This window comes from Lepidochelys olivacea (genome assembly GCF_965140295.1).
Source record: "Lepidochelys olivacea isolate rLepOli2 genome assembly, chromosome: 14".
Classification (NCBI taxonomy): domain Eukaryota; kingdom Metazoa; phylum Chordata; order Testudines; family Cheloniidae; genus Lepidochelys; species Lepidochelys olivacea.
This window is the reverse complement of record NC_140424.1, coordinates 448,157-464,570: the sequence shown is the minus strand read 5'-3', so window position 1 is coordinate 464,570 and position 16,414 is coordinate 448,157. Positions and strand designations below refer to the sequence as shown.

The window sequence follows — 16,414 nt, the reverse complement described above, 5'->3', positions numbered from 1 at the left end:
GCGGCCCCGGCTTCGGCTCCCCCCGCCGGGGGCTCGGCTGCGCTCGGCTCCTCGGCCCCGCCCGGCTCCGGTCTCACTGCGGCGGAATCGCGGAGGCGCCGCCATCCCGGGGCAGATGCAGGCGATCAAATGTGTGGTGGTGGGAGACGGGTGAGCGCCTGGGGCGGGCGGGCCGGGGAGCGGGGCCCGGGGCCCGGGCGCAGGGGGCGAGGCGGGCCCGAGAGACCAGAAAGCCCCGGGTGGGTCCCAGCCGCCGGCAGCGCCGTGCCGCGCCCCAGACGCCCCCTGAACGGCCCCTTCCCCCCGCGCATCGCCCCCCCGGCTGCCCCCCCGACCCTTTGTCTCCTTCCCCCCCCCCGCATCGCCCCCCGGCTTCCCCCCCCGGCCCTGTGTCTCCCCCCCCATCGCTCCCCGGCTTCCCTCCCCGGCCCTGTGTCTCCTTCCCCCCCCCGCATCGCCCCCCGGCTTCCCCCCCCGGCCCTGTGTCTCCTTCCCCCCCCGCATCGCCCCCCGGCTTCCCCCCCCCGGCCCTGTGTCTCCCCCCCCACATCGCCCCCCCGGCTTCCCCCCCGGCCCTGTGTCTCCTTCCCCCCCACGCATCGCCCCCCGGCTTCCCCCAATGGCCCTGTGTCTCCCCCACACACATCACCCCCCCCCCGGCTTCCCCCCCCCGTGTCTCCTCTCCCCAGCCTTTCCCTCCCACCCCTGCCTCACCGTCTGGTCCTATATCTCCCTCCCCTGCAGCGCTCCTCCGGCCCTCTGTTCCCCCCCCCTTGCAGCACCCCCCTGCTCTGTCCCTCCCCTCCCCAGCCTTCCCCCTCTCTCCAGGCCTCTGTTCCCCCTGCAGTGCCCCCCGGTCCTGTATCTCCCATCCCCAGCCTTCCCCTACTGCATTGCTGCCCCAAACAACAAGATCTGAATTATGTGGGAGACCTGGCATCTGAGCATATCATGCCACAGTGTGAAATGCAAAATGCAGGAAGACTGGCCAAATTCACATGTGGCTGTGAACAATGGAAGGGATCTGGGGCGGACAAAGTGCTAGGCAGGCCTGAAGAAGAACATTTGCCTTCAGTTGTGGGCACTCTAACTCCGTAGAAATTGGGGTGAGATGGTCTGAGAAAGGCCATAATAATGAGCGGCTGAGGTCTTTGGGGTTGTCATTTACTTCATGTCCCTCCTCCCCAGCAGCCGTTAGTCAAGATAATATGATTTAGCACCTTCCTCTGAAGCAACTGGTACTGGCCGCTGCTGAAGACAGGAGATGGAGCTGGATTCTTATTGTTGGGATTTGTAATACAATAACTCCCAAGGGCCCCAGCCAGTGCACAAATACAGAGTAGGTGGGAAGCTGTGCCCCGGAGAGTTGACGGTCTAAATAGACAAGACATACAGAGCGTTGGCAGGGAAACAGGCCTAGAGAGGGGAAGTGACTTGTCCACAGCAGGTCAGTGGCAGAGCCAAGACGAGAACCAGGTCTCCTTACTTCCTGTTCAGGTCTTTGTCCCCTGGACCTTGGTCTTATCTGATGCAATAATGCCTGTATTTCATCCCTATGATGGGGAAAGCTGTTCTGCTTCAGTGTTCAAATCACTGAGTGGGACGAGAAGGCAATTCCCTTGACTCATCGGTGCCAGAACTAGGGGTGCTGGGCATGCTGCCACACCCCCTGGCTGGAAGTGGTTTCCATTATATGCAGGATTTACACTTTGGTTCAGTGGCTCTCAGCACCTCCATTATACCAGAGGTGGGCACACTACGGCCTGCGGGCCACATCCGGCCCACAGGACTGTCCTACCTGGCCCCTAAGCTCCCAGCTAGGGAGGCTAGCCCCGGCCACTCCCCCGCTGTCCCCTTCCCCCCCAGCCATGTGGGCAGAGCTCTGGGCGGTGGGGCTACACGCTCCTGCAGGGCAGCGTGGGTGGGTAGCTCTGACTGGGCGGCAGGGCTCCCAGACATGCTGCTCTGAGCAGCATGATAAGGGGGCCAGGGCCGGGGGGTTGGATAAGGGGCAGGAGGTCCAGGGGGAAGTCAGGGGACAGGGAGCAGGTGGCGGTTGGATGGGGTGGAGGTTTGGGGGGGGCAGGGAAGAGGGGGGAGGAGTAGATAGGAGGTGGGGTCCCAGGGGGCGGTTAGGGGCGGGGGTCCCAGGCGGGGGCGGTCAGGGGACAAGGAGCGGGGGGGTTGGATGGGGGGGGGTGGCAGGCTGTTTAGGGAGGCACAGCCTTCCTTACCTCGCCCTTCGTACATTTTGACACCCCGATGTGGCCCTCGGGCCAAAAAGTTTGCCCATCCTTGCATTATACACATTGTTCCAGCGTGCCTGCCTTGACTTATCAGAAATGCTTTCCATAAAGGAGCAACAAGGAAAAGTTGACCCTTGGCCAGCACGAAGTGTTTTGTTGAGGAAGGCAGTAATGGGAAGTCACATGATTTAAAGCCCCATTCTGGTTGGGGCCTGGATGCTGTAGCTGCTTGGGCCAGAGCCTTGGAGGCTGGTGCCTTTGCAGCGTGTCACCACATGTCCCTGGTTATGCCAATAAACACGTTTGAGCATGAGGTAGCAATCTTTGAAAGTGGTGCTCTAGTCAGGATAGCTCCCTGTTGGAACATGGTCAGATGTATGCAAGGACACAGCACTTGGTATGTTCAGGCCTGGTCCCGGACCCCGAGAGTGCTGGAGATTCTGGGCAGCACACTTCTGCCTTTCACTGACTAAAGCTCCAACTTGCTGCTTGTACCCTTTTCTCCCGTGGACTCTCCCATTCATCCGCATCATGCTCTGCCCTTTCCCCCTCTGCAGGGCTGTGGGGAAGACCTGCCTGCTGATCAGTTACACCACTAATGCCTTCCCTGGAGAGTATATCCCCACTGTGTGAGTATTGGCACTGTGCTCTTTGCACAGTTGTTAAGAGGGGTGTGGGGGTGCGAATTATTATCATGTGATGATTCCAGGGCTTATTTTGTGCCAGGGCTTGCCGGGGCTGAGCCCCAGCACCTCTGGGTTTGGCAGTTCAGAGTCCTGGCACCTCTGGGCTTGCTGAATCAATTATGAATGTAAAAAAATTACTTGAGCCCCAGCACCTTATTCCCTGAGCCCCCACACCTTTCATTACAAATTAAGCCCTGGACAATTCCCTTCTACCCCACCCTGGGATTGTGTTCTTGTAATGGGTTCCCTTGTTGTCAGTAACAGGGATTCTTCCTGTGGCAGGTTTGATAATTACTCTGCCAATGTCATGGTGGATGGGAAGCCGGTGAACCTGGGTCTCTGGGATACAGCAGGGCAAGAGGACTATGACCGACTGCGGCCCCTCTCCTACCCTCAGACGGTGAGTGAACAGCCTGGGCTGGCCTCATTCTGCTCCCTGCATTGTGGGTGGGGTGGTCTCTGGGTACACCCTTTGCTTCTCTTTGACAGGTTCCCAGTTTCTGAAGCTGGGAGTTTGTGTTTGCATCACTGGAGACGCTACCTTGAGGTCCTGTATGATAAGGAGAACAGGTGTCTCTTTCCCCCTGCAGACCATCCAGGTGATTCCTGCTGCTTTCTGGGGGCCATTTGCAGTGCAAAAGCCTACAGTTTGTTTTGGGGCATTTGCAGACCACTAATGTGCTGGGGGGCATGTGGAGGAGAGAGGGAAATTAAGTACAGCAGGGGTCGGCAACTTTTCAGAAGTGGTGTGCCGAGTCTTCATTTATTCACTGTAATTTAAGGTTTCGCGTGCCAGTCATACATATTAACGTTTTTTAGAAGGTCTTTCTCGATAAGTCTGTATATTATATAACTAAACTATTGTCGTATGTAAAGTAAACAAGGTTTTCAGAATGTTTAAGAAGCTTCATTTAAAATTAAATTAAAATGCTGATCTTACGCCGCTGGCCCGCTGAGCCTGCTGCCAGCCTGGGGTTCCATTCACCTAGGCTGGCAGCAGGCTGAGCGGGGCCTGCGGCCGGGACCCCAGCTGGCAAGGGGCTGGCAGCCAGAACCCCAGACTGGCAGTGGGCAGAGCGGCTCAGCCCGCTGCCGGTCTGGGGTCCCAGCCCTGCCCACATAGGGTGGGTACCTACCTTCTCCCTGGTTCTAGGCCATTCTCTTCCTCTCTCTCTGCACTGAGCTGAGGGTAGGAGTGCACTGAGCACAGGGCTGGGGGTGAAGGAGCAGGTTGGGATGTAGGGTCTGGCCAGGAGCTAGCATGAGGGAGGGGGTCAGGGTTGGGGCAGGAGGTTTGGGTGTGGAGTGCTTACCTGGGCAGCTCCCATTTGTTGCGAGGGGTGCAGGTGCTCCTGTTTGGTGCGAGGGATGGGGGTGGGAATGTGGGGGGTGCAAGAGTCAGAGCTATAGGTTGTGGGGGGCTGGGTATGTGTGGGGGGTGCAGGAGTCAGGGCAGCGGCTGGGTATCTGTGGGGGGTGCTGGAGTCAGGGCTGGGATCGTGGTGGGGTGCAGGGGTCAGGGCAGAGGGCTGGGGGTGTGGGCTAGGGTCGTGGGCGTGCTCCCAGCCCCCTGCCTAGAGTGGCTCACGGCAGGGGGCTGGAGGGGATATGCCCTCATTCCACCCCCCTTCCCCAAGTCCCCGTCCCCACCTCTTCTCTGCCTCTGCCCTGGAGCGTGCTGCGGCTCTGCTTCTCCCCCTCCCTCGCAAGGGCCATCAGCTGATCGGTGGCAGGGAGGGAGAGGAGGAGGGGCAGGAATCCAGCACGCTGGGGGAAGAGGCAGGGGGAGGGGGGAGCTTGCCTGCCCTGCAGCAGTAGCTGGCAGGACCAAGCTTCTTCACCCTGCCCCCGTGGGGGCGGGGGGCGGAGAAGAGCGGGCCGGGGCGGGCAAGATTTTTAATGGCACACTGCTGCCTGCCAGGGTCCTGGCCGCCGGCCCCGCTCAGCCTGCTGCCAGCCAGGGTTCAGCAGCGGGCTGAGCGGGGCCGGCGGCCGGGACCCAGCAGGCAGCAGCGTGCCATTAAAAATCGGCTCGCATGCCGTCTTTGGCATGCGTGCCATAGGTAGCCGACCCCTGGAGTACAGCATGGTGCTCTGATTGGTAGCTGAGGAGCTGCCCCCACAGAAATGTCATCTATTTTTGGTCTTTCAATGGAGGGCTTTCCTTACCCCTCTCCAGTGCTCTGCGGCGGGAGGGGCTAACTGTCCCTGACTGGTGCCCCACTAGTCCTTGGCTGTTGCTGCTGGATCCTTTCCTAGTGGTTAATGCTATTGTCCCCTCACAGGATGTCTTCTTGATCTGCTTCTCCCTGGTGAGTCCAGCCTCATTTGAGAATGTCCGAGCCAAGGTAACTCGCTTTCTTCTTTTTGGGGGGGAGGAGGGATGGCAAGGTCCCTTGCCCTCATGAGGGGCAGACAGACCCACTGCTGTACCATGTAATCTTGTCATTGGCAGCACTGGGTCTTGGCACAAGCATGGCCCAAGGTCAATATAGTTGGATGAGCATAAGCAACAGTCCCTGCCCCTCGGAGACAAAGCCGAAATCTCTCGAATGGAGTTTTGTCAAGCCCTCCTATGAAAACCAGAGGAGAGGAGGCAGCTGCAGAGTGGAGGAGGTGCCTGAGCCGCATCAGCCACACTTCCTTTGGCTATGTCCCGGCCTTCTGAGATTTAGATAAAGCAGAGAGCACCCTAGAAACAAACATGTGGCAAAGGGAGGCAGCATGGGATAGCAAATGGGGCAGGAGACCTGTCTACTATCCCCAGCTGTGCTACCGACTTGCTGTGCAGCATTCCCTGTGCCTCAGTTTCCCCAGTTGTATTGACTTCTCTTTATAAAATGGTTTAAGAGCTACGTATAAAACTGTCTTCTGTGCTGACTGTTACTAGTATTTCAGTATAGTGCATTGGGGCACTATATACCTAATTAATGAGCAACTGATTAATTATGCTGCAAGATTCTTTCCCCTACTGTCTCTGACAGTTCTCAGTGAACTACTCTGTTTTAGTGGTACCCAGAGGTCCGGCACCACTGTCCTAATACTCCCATCATCCTGGTGGGCACCAAGCTGGACTTGAGGGATGACAAGGACACCATTGAAAGGTTGCGTGATAAGAAACTGGCCCCCATAACCTATCCCCAGGGCCTGGCCATGGCACGGGAGATTGGTAAGTCTTGGATACCTATTCTGACGAGAGCTGGAGCTCCTCACTGGGTCTGGCTTGTCATTTCCAAGGGGAGACTTTTTATCGTAACACCTGGGAGCCCTAGTTGTGGACCAGGTCACTACTGTGGTAGGCAGTGAAGAAATATGGAACAAAAAGACAGTCCCCACTCCAAAGAGTTTACAGTCTAAGCCAGGTCTTTCTAGGCTTGGAGTGGTTGAGACAGATCTCTCTTCCCACAGGATCAGTGAAGTATCTTGAGTGCTCAGCCCTGACACAGCGGGGCTTGAAGACAGTGTTTGACGAAGCTATCCGTGCTGTGTTGTGCCCCCCACCTGTGAAGAAGCCTTGCAAGAAGTGCACTGTGTTCTGAGGATGTTGGCGAGGTGCTGACTCAGCATGTCCTTGTCATCCTCCTCCAACAGATTGAGTGTTCACTGGGTGCTTCTGGAGGGGGCTGTGATGTGTGGGGCCCTTCATCATGTACGAAGTCAGTGTTTTTTAAATGTCTCTTTGATTTAACGTCAGTGTTGATGTGAAGGGGCAGTGGGGGCGGGAGGTTAGGTGGATGCTGTGCAGCCCCTAGGGGAGGAGCAGGGGGCGTGGCGCAGGGTAGCTCCCTGAGATAGTGAGGTGCAGCTCTCCTTAACTTCAAGTTGAAGAAGCTAAGACACCCATTCTGTGATGGAAGCACCTCTGCTTGCAACGCACAGGGGGAGACAGGTGGGAAGAATCCCTAAGGGGGGGGGGTAGGGACCATTGTGTGATAGTTTGTGAATGACAAAACCAGCTGGAAGGGTAGTGGGGCCTCCTCACCCCAGCACATTGCTGGTGATACTTAACTAACCGGTGCTCTAAGGAGATGTGCCAGAGGCTTATGGGAGCCAAATAACTAACTCCAGGAGTGGTGAAAATAAGCAGAAGACAGAGGCTGAAGGAATTACTATTAGCTTTATTAAGTACTAATCACTAGTCAAGCTCAGTGAGTGCAACAGTCCTGTGCACTTAGTGCCTTTTAGGGCACTACCTTGGGCGCTGTTCCCTGCCCATCAGTCATGGCAGAAGGATGTTTCGCAGGGGGCCTCTCCTCCCTCATCCAGTCTCTGCAGAGCAGGGCTGAGGTTGTTGCCTCTTTTTTCTATCAAAACCCATAAAAGAGGCAGTGAGGAGTCTGGTAGCTACTCCCTCCCTTTCCCGCTGGGAGTATGGTGCTGGGCTTTATCGGTTTGGATGGAGCAGGGAGAGCTTTTGAAGGTTTTTGGGGAAGAGGGTCAGAACAAAGACAGGTCCTGTTTCTAATCATCATGTAGAGTGACAAGATAAACACCTCTTATTTTGGTACAATAAACATTCTCCATGAAGGAGTGTGGTGGCTTTGTTCGGAGCAGAGAGCACAGCTTTTTGGAGGGAACAGCTATGCTTTCAACAGTGGAATGACCTGCCACACTTTTCTGCCAGGTCCCAACCCTGTTAATATCCGTCAACCCCTCCCCTCTTGTGGTCTGAGTCACTCACTGTCTCTCCATCATGTTTAGAATCACTTAGTAACAATAGGTTTCAGAGTAGCAGCTGGGTTAGTCTGTATCTGCAAAAAGAACAGGAGGACTTGTGGCACCTTAGAGACTAACAAATTTATTTGAGCGTGAGCTTTCGTGAGCTACAGCTCATTTAAGGAATGATTCTCTCCTTGGGATGCCAATGCAGATGTATCATCCTAGGAGACGAGAAAACCCCCATCAACCAGCAGCGAGACACCTGTTGTCATAGCGCTCTTGTCACTCAGCAGGAAGAGGATGCTGTTCACCACATCATCTACCTCTGGAACAGGACAGAGAGAGCGCAACAGCTGAGGCACCCCACAAATTGCACTAGCAGCCGGAAAAGAAACCTACACACTTTCAAGAGCCTGCCATCATTCTGCCTTCCAGTTGTGTCCTCTTGGCCAATAAGGAGACATAACTGAGAGGGGAGAGATTTCTCCCTCCCTGCACTGGGCTGTGTCTGGTGCAGTGAATGAGACAGTGTGGCCGGTCCCTTGGCATTCAGAAGCCCTTGCTGTGTTCCCAGGATGGATGGTTAGCTGATGACAGGGTCATAGCATCAAGTGTTGTTATCCTCCAGCGCTCAATCCTATTGCTGGTGAGGAGGGTAAAAATGTCTCCCGCCCACCCTAAAACAAACCCACGTTGGGAAGTTTTTGGAGGAGGGGAGAACCTTGACTGGTTCTTGCTTGCTCCAAGTGGAAACACTACAGCTGCTTCAAGGACTCTGACACAAACTTTGAGCAGAGCTGTATCATTGCTCTTCCTGGGCCTGGAGGGCATTAGCCAGAGAGAGGCAGATACACGTGGCTGAGCAGCCAATTAGAAGGAAGCACTAAGGGTGCAGATGAGCTGAATATGGAGCCAGCCCCAGTAACAAATCCCCACCACTGACCTGCAAACTTCCCCAGAGGAATTCGACTGATCATGGCAGCAGCTTTCTGAGGCTCACTCCAGTTAATTTGCCCCATGTCAGTCATGACCACAGTGGGGTTCACGCTGTTCACCCGGATCTGTCACCAACAACAGTACATTAGGTAACTGAACTACCCTGAGAGAAACTGTCTCCACTTGCTCACTCCCACCCCATCTCAGAGATTGCACCTTCCCTGCTCTCTTGCATAGACTAGGTCTTACCTTGTGGGGTCCCAGCTCCAGAGCCATCACCTTGGTCAGCATATCTAAGGCACTTTTTGTAGAACCTTCAATAAAACCCAACAGAAGGAAGAAGCTGAGTGCACAGCACCTGGGCTGGGTCACACATGTTTGTGGCACCCATTCCTGGGCTTGAACTAGGTCAACATATTCACTGCATCCAAACCCAGGTCCCTGTGCTTGTGGCTTCCCGCTACTATAGGTCATGAATGGATTAATGGGCAGGTGTGGAGTGTGCTGAAGCTGAGACACTCACAGTAGACAGCATGCTCCCGTAGAGCCCGCTGAGATGCCTGGCTCGAGACGTTCACTATCGCTCCTTGCACCCCTCGTGCAATCATCTGCCGGGAAATGATCTGAAACACAGCACCAGAGAACAAGTGGTGGGGACTCATCCAACCCAGACTGTTGGTGCCTTCTTGGGGGATTAGAAGATCTTGCCAGAGCAGTTACCCAAATCGCCTCCCAGCTCTGAACTAAGAGACATGGTCAGAACTAGGGGGTGTAGCAGGATCAGCTACACCAAGCACAGCCTGTTCAACATACACAAACAAGGTCAGGCTCTTGTGGATCCTCACAAGGAGCGGAGACGCAGGCAAGGCTCCTAATGAAGACTTTTATTTCCATTGTACACATGGCTTCAGGGAAGCTGAAATGTCAGCTTATCTCTGGCTGCACCCCACTCCAGTTCACAGTCCCTTCTCACCTGGGAAACATGAAACACGGCCCGAAGATTCACATCGAAAGACCTATAAAAAAAAATTGTCCAAGTCAGAGAAAAAGAAAATCACAACATTGCGGCAGCCCTGGAGGGGGGCGGAAATGGGAGGCTGGGTGCTGCCAGGGCCTCAGAAACACTGATCAGCTGTGAAAGGAACTGGGTATAAACTCCAGTCCAACTGGCTAGAGAAGTTCACCCCCTTGGAACTAGTCTTATCTAAACACAACCCATTAGCATTACAGAGCACCTAGGTGCAATACACCCAGCAATGACCATTCACAGGAGATGAAATAAGCTGTTTAGTTAGCACCTCCCCCATGTAGCAGAGAAAAGAACATAACCAGGACTTCCTTGAGTTGTTTCCTATGGGACCCTCTTCTAACCGAGTACATTTATTAAAATTTAAACAGAAGTGTCTCGGCCAGTGGCCCCTCCTAGAACAGTCAAACCTTTACCTTGTCCAGTCGATTCATCAGCTCTTACAGAGAGAGTACTGATCACAACACGCTGCTTGTGTTGTTTTAGCCATTCCTTCAGCCACCTGCTGGCCAGGCGTAGCGCACTGCAGCCCAGAACCCTAGCGATCCCCCTCTGCCTCCCACGTAGCTGGGATTACAGGCATGCGACACCACACCTGCAAACCTTTACAAGGCTTCAAAATACTAAAGAAACCTACAAAATATTTCACAGCATTTCCTTGTATTTGCTTCAATGAGATGCTGCTCCTTCCTCAGTCCAGAATTTCACCTTCTTTGCCCGGTGTAACTGGACTAGCAAGTGACCAGCTGTTTCATATCCCAGCTACTAGCCATCAGTTAATCATTTGGGGTGCTACATTTGCACAACCTTTTCTTCTTTACTTTGGGAATAAGGTACTACCCACCAAAGAGTTTCCTCCAAGAAGGGAGGAAATGTACCTCTACATCTGCGAGAGCTCACACCCAGTTTGAAAGAGGGATGACAGAGAGAATCATCTGAAGAACAATTTTTTGCTGTTGGAATGCACTGAAGAATAAGCAATTTGTTTCCCACCCAGGTAAGATCTTGAATTCCCCTATCCTCTTTCCTCTCCATACCTTTGCCATCAAGTGAAGCCAGGCTGATGTCTGAATGGGAGACCTAGGGATAGAGGCTGTAGGGAATAGTGTGGTTGAAGAGTAGGGGGCACTCTCCCCTCTGGGTTGGTTCTGACTATGCTGCCCTAGCCTAGTGGTAAGAGGCAGTCTGGGTGACTCAGTAGGGTTTTTTCCCCTTGTGTCAGTACTGACCCTTGTGCCCAATGCATTTTCCCAGTGGAGATATATCCAGTGTGCCAAAATGAGAAAAGTACTTTGGGTGCTGCCAGAAAGAATTATTTCTCTCCCAGCCTGCCAAAGGGAGGAGTGAACATCACCTAGTTTCCGACAGTCAGATGAGCAAGCTCTGCCCCGGCAAAGGGGAGAAGTGTCCTGATAGTTGCCTTGACTTTCAGTTCTGCAGAACAGCTGGGGCATAAGTGTGCCCTGGCACTCCCCAGAATGTCCTTGACATACTCCCTGGGGTGGGGGCAGTGGCTCTGCAGGTCCGCTACACCAGGGAGAGAGAGGGCTATTGTGTGACATGGCCACATCCCCACTGTGTGCTGACCCCAGGCTGCAGGGACTGGAGAGCCAGAGAGAACCACAGGCTCTGTCTCCAGCAGCCCTTGTGTTTATTAGAGCAGAACCCAGTCTCTCCCTTAGTACTGCCCCGCCTCCCTCCATTCCCTACCATATGCTCAGGCTCCTGGAGCTGCTATTAGCTTTGTGCCAGTCCTTACCTGTCGAAGGCCTCCTTGGTCACCTCCAGGAAGGGCTGGAGCACAGCCACAGCTGCATTATTTACCAGCAGGTCAACGGCGCCCACCTTGCTCAGCGCTGCCTCGGTGGCATCCCAATCACCCAGGTCCACACAGAGTGTCTCAATCCCAGTACGCTGGAGGACACAGCAGAGGGGCCAAAGATGATAGTGCACCAGGGAGGGTAGGAGGCTCCCCTGGGGTGTGAGACTGCCCTCAGGGAGATCTGGGCCCCTGTCACTGAGGCAGGGTGGGTTGGTTAGGCCTCCGGAGGCTGTGTCGTTGGAGCAGGACAGTTGGGGCCCGGGGGACCCTTGAGGGAATGGTGGGTGTCTGGGTCATGGGGGGGTTGGAGGCCCCCCAAGGGAAGGGTGTGTATGGACTGACCCCCCTGGGAGGAGGGGGTTGAAGGCCCACCTGACTGGAGGGGGGGTGTCTGGGTCAGGTGGGTCCCCTGAGGGTGGAAGGTATCTGGGCTGCTGGGGGGATCCTGAGGGGGTGTCCAGGCCAGTGGGGGGACCCTGGGGGATGTCTGGGCTGCTGGGGGGGACGAGACCTGGAGGAGTGTCCGGGCCAGTGAGGGGGTGTCTGGGCCGCTGGGGAGGGGGGAACGGGACACTTGGAGGGGGAACCCTAGGGGGGTGTCCGGGCTGCTGGGGGGGACGGACCTGGAGGGGTGTCCGGGCTGCTGGGGGACCCTAGAGGGGTGTCCGGGCCAGTGGGGGAGTGTCTGGCCGCTGGGGGGTATCCGGGCCACTGGGGGGACCCTAGGGGGGTGTCCATACCAAGGTGGAGGGAAGACACCTGGAGGGGTGTCCGGGATGCTGGGGTGACTCTAGGGGGGTGTCCGGGCCGCTGGGGGGAGGATGGCACCTGGGGGGGGTGTCTGGGCTGCTGGGGGGACTCTAGGGGGTTTCCGGGCTGCTGGGGGGACTCTAGGGGGTGTCTGGGCCGCTGGGGGGAGGATGGCACCTGGGGGGGTGTCCGGGCTGCTGGGGGGACTCTAGGGGGGGTTTCCGGGCCGCTGGGGGGACTCTATGGGGTGTCCGGGCCGCTGGGGGGAGGATGGCACCTGGGGGGGTGTCTGGGCTGCTGGGGGGACCCTAGGGGGGTTTCCGGGCCGCTGGGGGGACTCTCGGGGGTGTCCGGGCCAGTGGGGGGTGTCCGGGCTGCTGGGGGGAGGATGGCACCTGGGGGGGTGTCCGGGCCGCTGGGGGGACTCTAGGGTGTGTCCGGGCCAGTGGGGGGTGTCCGGGCCGCTGGGGGGAGGATGGCACCTGGGGGGGTGTCCGGGCTCCTGGGGGGACTCTAGGGGGGGTGTCCGGGCTCCTGGGGGGACCCTAGGGGGGTTTCCGGGCCGGGGAGGGGGTCCGGGCCCCCGGGGGAAGCGCGGTTGGAGGCGGGAGCGCCGGGCCGGGCCGGGGGCAGTCGCTCGGCGGGGCCCGGCCAGGCCCGGCCCGTTACCTCCCGCTCCAGGCTCTCCAGGTCCGCCTGCGTCCGGCTCAGCGCGACCACCTGGGCCCCGGCTCCGCTCAGCGCCAGGGCCGCGGCCCGGCCGATTCCTGCGGGGCGAGAAGCGGTCAGAGCCGGGCCGACCCGAGCCGGGCCTCCCGCCCAGCCAGGGCCCGTCTTACCTTTGCCCGCCCCGGTCACCAGGGCCCGGCGGCCCGAGAAGCTCGGATCCGGCTCCGGCTCCATTCCCGGCGGGCGGCGAGCGCGGGTCCCACCCCGGACACGGGACATCCCGGGGCGACGCCCCGCGCGACACCCCGCCCATCGCCCCACACAGCCGGCCCGGGGCGCGACCCCGCCATGGGGGGTTGGGGGGGAGCGGCAGAGCGAGGGGCGCAGCCGGCCCGGGGCGAGACCCCGCCATGGGGGGGGTGGGGGGGGGAGCGGCAGAGCGAGGGGCGAGACCCCGCCATGGGGGGGGTTGGGGGGGAGCGGCAGAGCGAGGGGCGCGACCCCATCATGGGGGGGTTGGGGGGGAAGCGGCAGAGCGAGGGGCGCAGCCGGCCCCGGGCGAGACCCCGCCATGGGGGGTTGGGGGGGGAGCGGCAGAGCGAGGGGCGCGACCCCATCATGGGGGGGTTGGGGGGGAAGCGGCAGAGCGAGGGGTGCAGCCGGCCCCGGGCGAGATCCTGCCATGGGGGGTTTGGGGGGGGAGCGGCAGAGCGAGGGGCGCAGCCGGCCCGGGGCGAGACCCCGCCATGGGGGGGGTGGGGGGGGGAGCGGCAGAGCGAGGGGCGAGACCCCGCCATGGGGGGGGTTGGGGGGGAGCGGCAGAGCGAGGGGCGCGACCCCATCATGGGGGGGTTGGGGGGGAAGCGGCAGAGCGAGGGGCGCAGCCGGCCCCGGGCGAGACCCCGCCATGGGGGGTTGGGGGGGGAGCGGCAGAGCGAGGGGCGCGACCCCATCATGGGGGGGTTGGGGGGGAAGCGGCAGAGCGAGGGGTGCAGCCGGCCCCGGGCGAGATCCTGCCATGGGGGGTTTGGGGGGGGAGCGGCAGAGCGAGGGGCGCAGCCGGCCCGGGGCGAGACCCCGCCATGGAGGGTTTGTGGGGGGAGCGGCAGAGCGAGGGGCACAGCTGGCCTGGGGAGAGACCCCGTCATGCGGCGGGGGGAGGGGCAGCAGAGGGAGGGGTGCAGGTATGTTGCTTTGAGATAACTTGACCTGTGGGGAATGCAGAAAGTAGGCCTTACAGGCCACTGCTGTCCTGACCAGGACACTGGGACTGGAACAGGAGGCCCATTTCCATCTTTGGGGTTTCCTTCCACTGCCATACTCAGGCAGGGCTTTCTGTAGGCCTAAGGTCCAGGCCATTGCTCCTGCCAGACCCTTTCCTTTGCTGTAGCTGGGGAGGTGTAAGCGGGTGGTGCAGGCAGCAATGGAGCAATGTGGCAGACAGAAGGACATGGCTGCTGGTGATAGAATGGAAGGAGCCACTCTCCCACAGCCTTGGTCCACACTAGGAGTTGAGGTCAAATTTAGCAGCCTTAAATCGATTTAACCCTGCACCTGTCCACACAATGAAGCCCTTTTTTTTGACTTAAAGGGCTCTTAAAATCGATTTCCTTACTCCACCCCCGACAAGGGGATTAGCGCTGAAATCGGCCTTGCCGGGTTGAATTTGGGGTATTGTGGACACAATTAGACGGTATTGACCTCCAGGAGCTATCCCAGAGTGCTCCATTGTGACCGCTCTGGACAGCACTCTCAACACAGATGCACTGGCCAGGTAGACAGGAAAAGGCCCGCGAACTTTTGAATTTCAATTTCCTGTTTGGCCAGCGTGGCAAGCTGCAGGTGAGTGCGGAGCTCATCAGCAGAGGTGACCATGATGGAGTCCCAGAATCGCAAAAGAGCTCCAGCATGGACTGAACGGGAGGTACGGGATCTGATCGCTGTATGGGGAGAGGAATCCGTGTTATTAGAACTCCGTTCCAGTTTTCGAAATGCCAAAACATTTGTCAAAATCTCCCAGGGCATGAAGGACAGAGGCCATAACAGGGACCCGAAGCAGTGCCGCGTGAAACTGAAGGAGCTGAGGCAAGCCTAACAGAAAACCAGAGAGTCAAACGGCTGCTCCGGGTCAGAGCCCCAAACATGCTGCTTCTATGATGAGCTGCATGCCATTTTAGGGGGTTCAGCCACCACTACCCCAACTGTGTTGTTTGATTCCTTCAATGGAGATTGAGGCAACACGGAAGCAGGTTTTGGGGATGAGGAAGATGATGATGAGGTTGTAGATAGCTCACAGCAAGCACGCGGAGAAACCGGTTTTCCCGACAGCCAGGAACTGTTTCTCACCCTGGACCTGGAGCCAGTACCCCCCGAACCCACCCAAGGCTGCCTCCCGGACCTGCCAGGCAGAGAAGGGACCTCTGGTGAGTGTACCGTTTAAAATAGTATCCATGGTTTAAAAGCAAGCATGTTTAATGATTAATTTGCCCTGGCATTCGCGGCTCTCCTGGATGTACTCCCAAAGCCTTTGCAAAAGGTTTCTGGGGAGGGCAGCCTTATTCCATCCACCATGGTAGGACACTTTACCACTCCGGACCAGTAACACACACTTGGGAATCATTGTAGAACAAAGCATTGCAGTGTATGTTTCCTGGCGTTCTTTATTCCTCTGTGTTATCCTCAGGAGAGTGATATCATTCATGGTCACCTGGTTGAAATAGGGTACTTTTCTTAAGGGGACATTCAGAGGTGCCCGTTCCTGCTGGGCTGTTTGCCTGTGGCTGAACAGAAATGTTCCCTGCTGTTAGCCACGGGGAGGGGGGAGGGGCTAGCCACGTGGTGGGGGGAGGCAAAATGCGACCTTGGAACGAAAGCACATGTGCTATGTATGTAATGTTAACAGCAAGGTTTACCATGAAAGAGTGTACCCATTGTTCTATAAAATGTCTTTTTAAATCTCACTGTCCCTTTTTTTTCTCCACCAGCTGCATGTGTTTCAAGGATCACAGGATCTTCTCCTTCCCAGAGGCTGGTGAAGATAAGGTGAAAAAAATGCACTTGCGATGAAATGTTCTCTGAGCTCATGCTGTCCTCCCACACTGACAGAGCACAGACGAATGCGTGGAGGCAGACAATGTCAGAGTGCAGGAAAGCACAAAATGACTGGGAGGAGAGGTGGCGGGCTGAAGAGAGTAAGTGGCAGGCTGAAGCTAAAAGGTGGCTGCAGTGTGATGAGAGGAGGCAGGATTCAATGCTGAGGCTGCTGGAGGATCAAACTAATATGCTCCAGCGTATGGCTGAGCTGCAGGGAAGGCAGCAGGAGCACAGACTGCTGCTACAGCCCCTGTGTAACCAACCACCCTCCTCCCCAAGTTCCATAGCCTCCTCACCTAGATGCCCAAGAACGCGGTGGGGGGGGGCCTCCGGCCTCCCAGCCACTCCACCCCAGAGGATTGCCCAAGCAACAGAAGGCTGGCATTCAATAAGTTTTAAACTTTTAAAGTGCTGTGTGGCCTTGTCCTTCCCTCCTCCGCCACTCCTCCCGGGCTACCTTGGCAGTTATCCCCCTATTTGTGTGATGAATTAATAAAGAATGCATGAATGTGAAGCAACAATGACT

General features: G+C 57.4%; 2 protein-coding genes and 1 long non-coding RNA gene across 4 annotated transcripts; 2 read left to right on the top strand and 1 right to left on the bottom strand.

Annotated features, from left to right (window-relative positions):
* On the top strand, positions 1-7,459 carry RAC3 (Rac family small GTPase 3). The gene is made up of 6 exons (XM_084647188.1): positions 1-150; positions 2,804-2,875; positions 3,215-3,332; positions 5,218-5,280; positions 5,942-6,101; positions 6,341-7,459. Exons 1-6 carry the CDS (start codon positions 116-118, stop codon positions 6,469-6,471), a joined length of 579 nt encoding a protein of 192 aa, XP_084503314.1. The 5' UTR covers positions 1-115; the 3' UTR covers positions 6,472-7,459.
* Positions 7,031-13,125, bottom strand: DCXR (dicarbonyl and L-xylulose reductase). 2 transcript variants are annotated; one of them, XM_084647186.1, is made up of 8 exons: positions 12,966-13,125; positions 12,796-12,893; positions 11,314-11,468; positions 9,501-9,543; positions 9,051-9,150; positions 8,777-8,841; positions 8,535-8,652; positions 7,031-7,916 (listed from the first exon to the last, which is right to left on the bottom strand). In XM_084647186.1, exons 1-8 carry the CDS (start codon positions 13,072-13,074, stop codon positions 7,813-7,815), a joined length of 792 nt encoding a protein of 263 aa, XP_084503312.1. In that variant the 5' UTR covers positions 13,075-13,125; the 3' UTR covers positions 7,031-7,812. The 2 variants fall into 2 exon arrangements, with proteins under 2 accessions (XP_084503312.1, XP_084503313.1); XM_084647187.1 differs by having other exon boundaries at positions 7,031-7,236.
* Positions 13,126-13,979: 854 nt separating this feature from the next.
* Positions 13,980-16,402, top strand: LOC311531145. The gene is made up of 2 exons (XR_014714147.1): positions 13,980-15,218; positions 15,780-16,402. It is a non-coding gene; the product is annotated as an uncharacterized lncRNA (long non-coding RNA).
* Positions 16,403-16,414: the final 12 nt, after the last annotated feature.